The sequence below is a fragment of the Ranitomeya imitator genome, chromosome 3 (assembly GCF_032444005.1).
Source record: "Ranitomeya imitator isolate aRanImi1 chromosome 3, aRanImi1.pri, whole genome shotgun sequence".
Classification (NCBI taxonomy): Eukaryota; Metazoa; Chordata; class Amphibia; order Anura; family Dendrobatidae; genus Ranitomeya; species Ranitomeya imitator.
Window position 1 is genome coordinate 644,055,335 of NC_091284.1, and position 2,856 is coordinate 644,058,190.

Consider the following 2,856-nt stretch of genomic DNA (forward strand, 5'->3'; position numbering starts at 1 on the left):
CTCTGTCACCTAAAGACTTCACACAATGCTCTGTCACCTACAGACTTCACACAATGCTCTGCCACCTACAGACTTCACACAATGCTCTGTCAACTACAGACTACACACAATGCTCTGCCACCTACAGGCTACACACAATGCTCTGCCACCTACAGACTACACACAATGCTCTGTCACCTACAGACTTCACACAATGCTCTGTCACCTACAGACTTCACACAATGCTCTGTCACCTACAGACTTCACACAATGCTCTGTCAACTACAGACTACACACAATGCTCTGTCACCTACAGACTACACACAATGCTCTGCCACCTACAGACTACACACAATGCTCTGCCACCTAAAGACTTCACACAATGCTCTGTCACCTACAGACTACACACAATGCTCTGCCACCTACAGACTTCACACAATGCTCTGCCACCTACAGACTTCACACAATGCTCTGTCAACTACAGACTACACACAATGCTCTGCCACCTACAGACTTCACACAATGCTCTGCCACCTACAGACTTCACACAATGCTTTGTCACCTACAGACTTCACACAATTCTCTGCCACCTACAGACTTCACACAATGCTCTGCCACCTACAGACTTCACACAATGCTCTGTCAACTACAGACTACACACAATGCTCTGCCACCTACAGACTTCACACAATGCTCTGCCACCTACAGACTTCACACAATGCTTTGTCACCTACAGACTTCACACAATTCTCTGCCACCTACAGACTTCACACAATGCTCTGTCACCTACAGACTTCACACAATTCTCTACCACCTACAGACTTCACACTATGCTCTGCCACCTACAGACTTCACACAATGCTCTGCCACCTACAGACTACACACAATGCTCTGCCACCTACAGACTACACACAATGCTCTGCCACCTACAGACTTCACACAATGCTCTGCCACCTACAGACTTCACACAATGCTCTGTCACCTACAGACTACACACAATGCTCTGTCACCTACAGACTTCACACAATGCTCTGCCACCTACAGACTTCACACAATGCTCTGCCACCTACAGACTTCACACAATGCTCTGCCACCTACAGACTTCACACAATGCTCTGTCACCTACAGACTACACACAATGCTCCGTCACCTACAGACTTCACACAATGCTCTGCCACCTACAGACTTCACACAATGCTCTGTCACCTACAGACTTCACACAATTCTCTACCACCTACAGACTTCACACTATGCTCTGCCACCTACAGACTTCACACAATGCTCTGCCACCTACAGACTACACACAATGCTCTGCCACCTACACACTACACACAATGCTCTGCCACCTACAGACTTCACACAATGCTCTGTCACCTACAGACTTCACACTATGCTCTGTCACCTACAGACTTCACACAATTCTCTGCCACCTACAGACTTCACACAATGCTCTGCCACCTACAGACTTCACACAATGCTCTGCCACCTACAGACTACACACAATGCTCTGCCACCTACAGACTACACACAATGCTCTGTCACCTACAGATTACACACAATGCTCTGCCACCTACAGACTTCACACAATGCTCTGCCACCTACAGACTTCACACAATGCTCTGTCACCTACAGACTTCACACAATGCTCTGCCACCTACAGATTACACACAATGCTCTGCCACCTACAGACTTCACACAATGCTCTGCCACCTACAGACTTCACACAATGCTCTGTCACCTACAGACTTCACACAATGCTCTGCCACCTACAGATTACACACAATGCTCTGCCACCTACAGACTTCACACAATGCTCTGCCACCTACAGACAATGTGCACAGCTCTGCTACACGCATTACAAAAGACACTCACTTCCTACAACATGCAGTCATTCTCTGTCACTTTCACATGCAATGGAGTGAATGATGATGTTCCCTTTTACTTTTCCTTCTTAACAGGTTCGGTCATTGAATATAATACTATAATTTATATATGTTATTATATTATGGTACCGCTACACTTATAGTGTACTACTACTGTCTATTTAATTGGTACTGCTACATCACATGATGTATTGCCATTGTTAAATGTATATTGTTTTACATTGTATAAGTATAGGGAAAGTGTAGTCTGTAGGATTGGCCGCTAGATGGGGGGGCATCCTAAAACACGCATCACCACACATCTAGATAAGTTCCTTAGGGGGTCTACGTTACAAAATAGTGTCACTTGTGGGGGGTTACCACTGTTTAGGCACATTAGGGGCTCTCCAAACGCGACATGGCGTCCGATCTTAATTTCTGTCAATTTTGAATTGGAAAGTCAAACGGCTCTCCTTCCCTTCCGATCTCTGCTATAATTTCAAACAGTGGTTCCCGCAACATATGGGGTATCTGCATACTCAGGACAAATTGTACAACAACTTTTGGGGTCCAATTTCTCCTGTTACTCTTGGTAAAATAAAACAAATTGGATCTGAAGTAAAATAATTTGTGAAAAAAAGTTAAATGTTCATTTTTTTAAAAAATTCCAAAAATTCCTGTGAAACACCTGAAGGGTTAATAAACTTCTTGAATGTGGTTTTGAGTACCTTGAGGGGTGCAGTTTTTAGAATGGTGTCACACTTGGGTATTTTCTATCAAAGTGACTTCAAATGTGATGGGTCCCTAAAAAAAATGGTGGTGTAAAAATGAAAATTGCTGGTCAACTTTTAACCCTTATAACCTCCTAACAAAAAAACATTTTGGTTCCAAAATTGTGCTGATGTAAATTAGACATGTGGGAAATGTTACTTATTCAGTATTTTTTGTGACATTATTTCTGTGATTTAAGGGCATGAAAATTCAAATTTGGAAAATTGAGAAATTTTCAAACTTT

The 2,856-nt window shown here is 43.4% G+C and overlaps 1 protein-coding gene across 1 annotated transcript; it reads left to right on the forward strand.

Moving 5' to 3' along the window:
* The first annotated feature begins 333 nt into the window (after positions 1-333).
* Positions 334-1,905, forward strand: LOC138671709 (zinc finger protein 14 homolog). The gene has a single exon (XM_069759863.1). The coding sequence runs from the start codon at positions 334-336 to the stop codon at positions 1,903-1,905; it is 1,572 nt and encodes a 523-aa protein (XP_069615964.1).
* Positions 1,906-2,856: the final 951 nt, after the last annotated feature.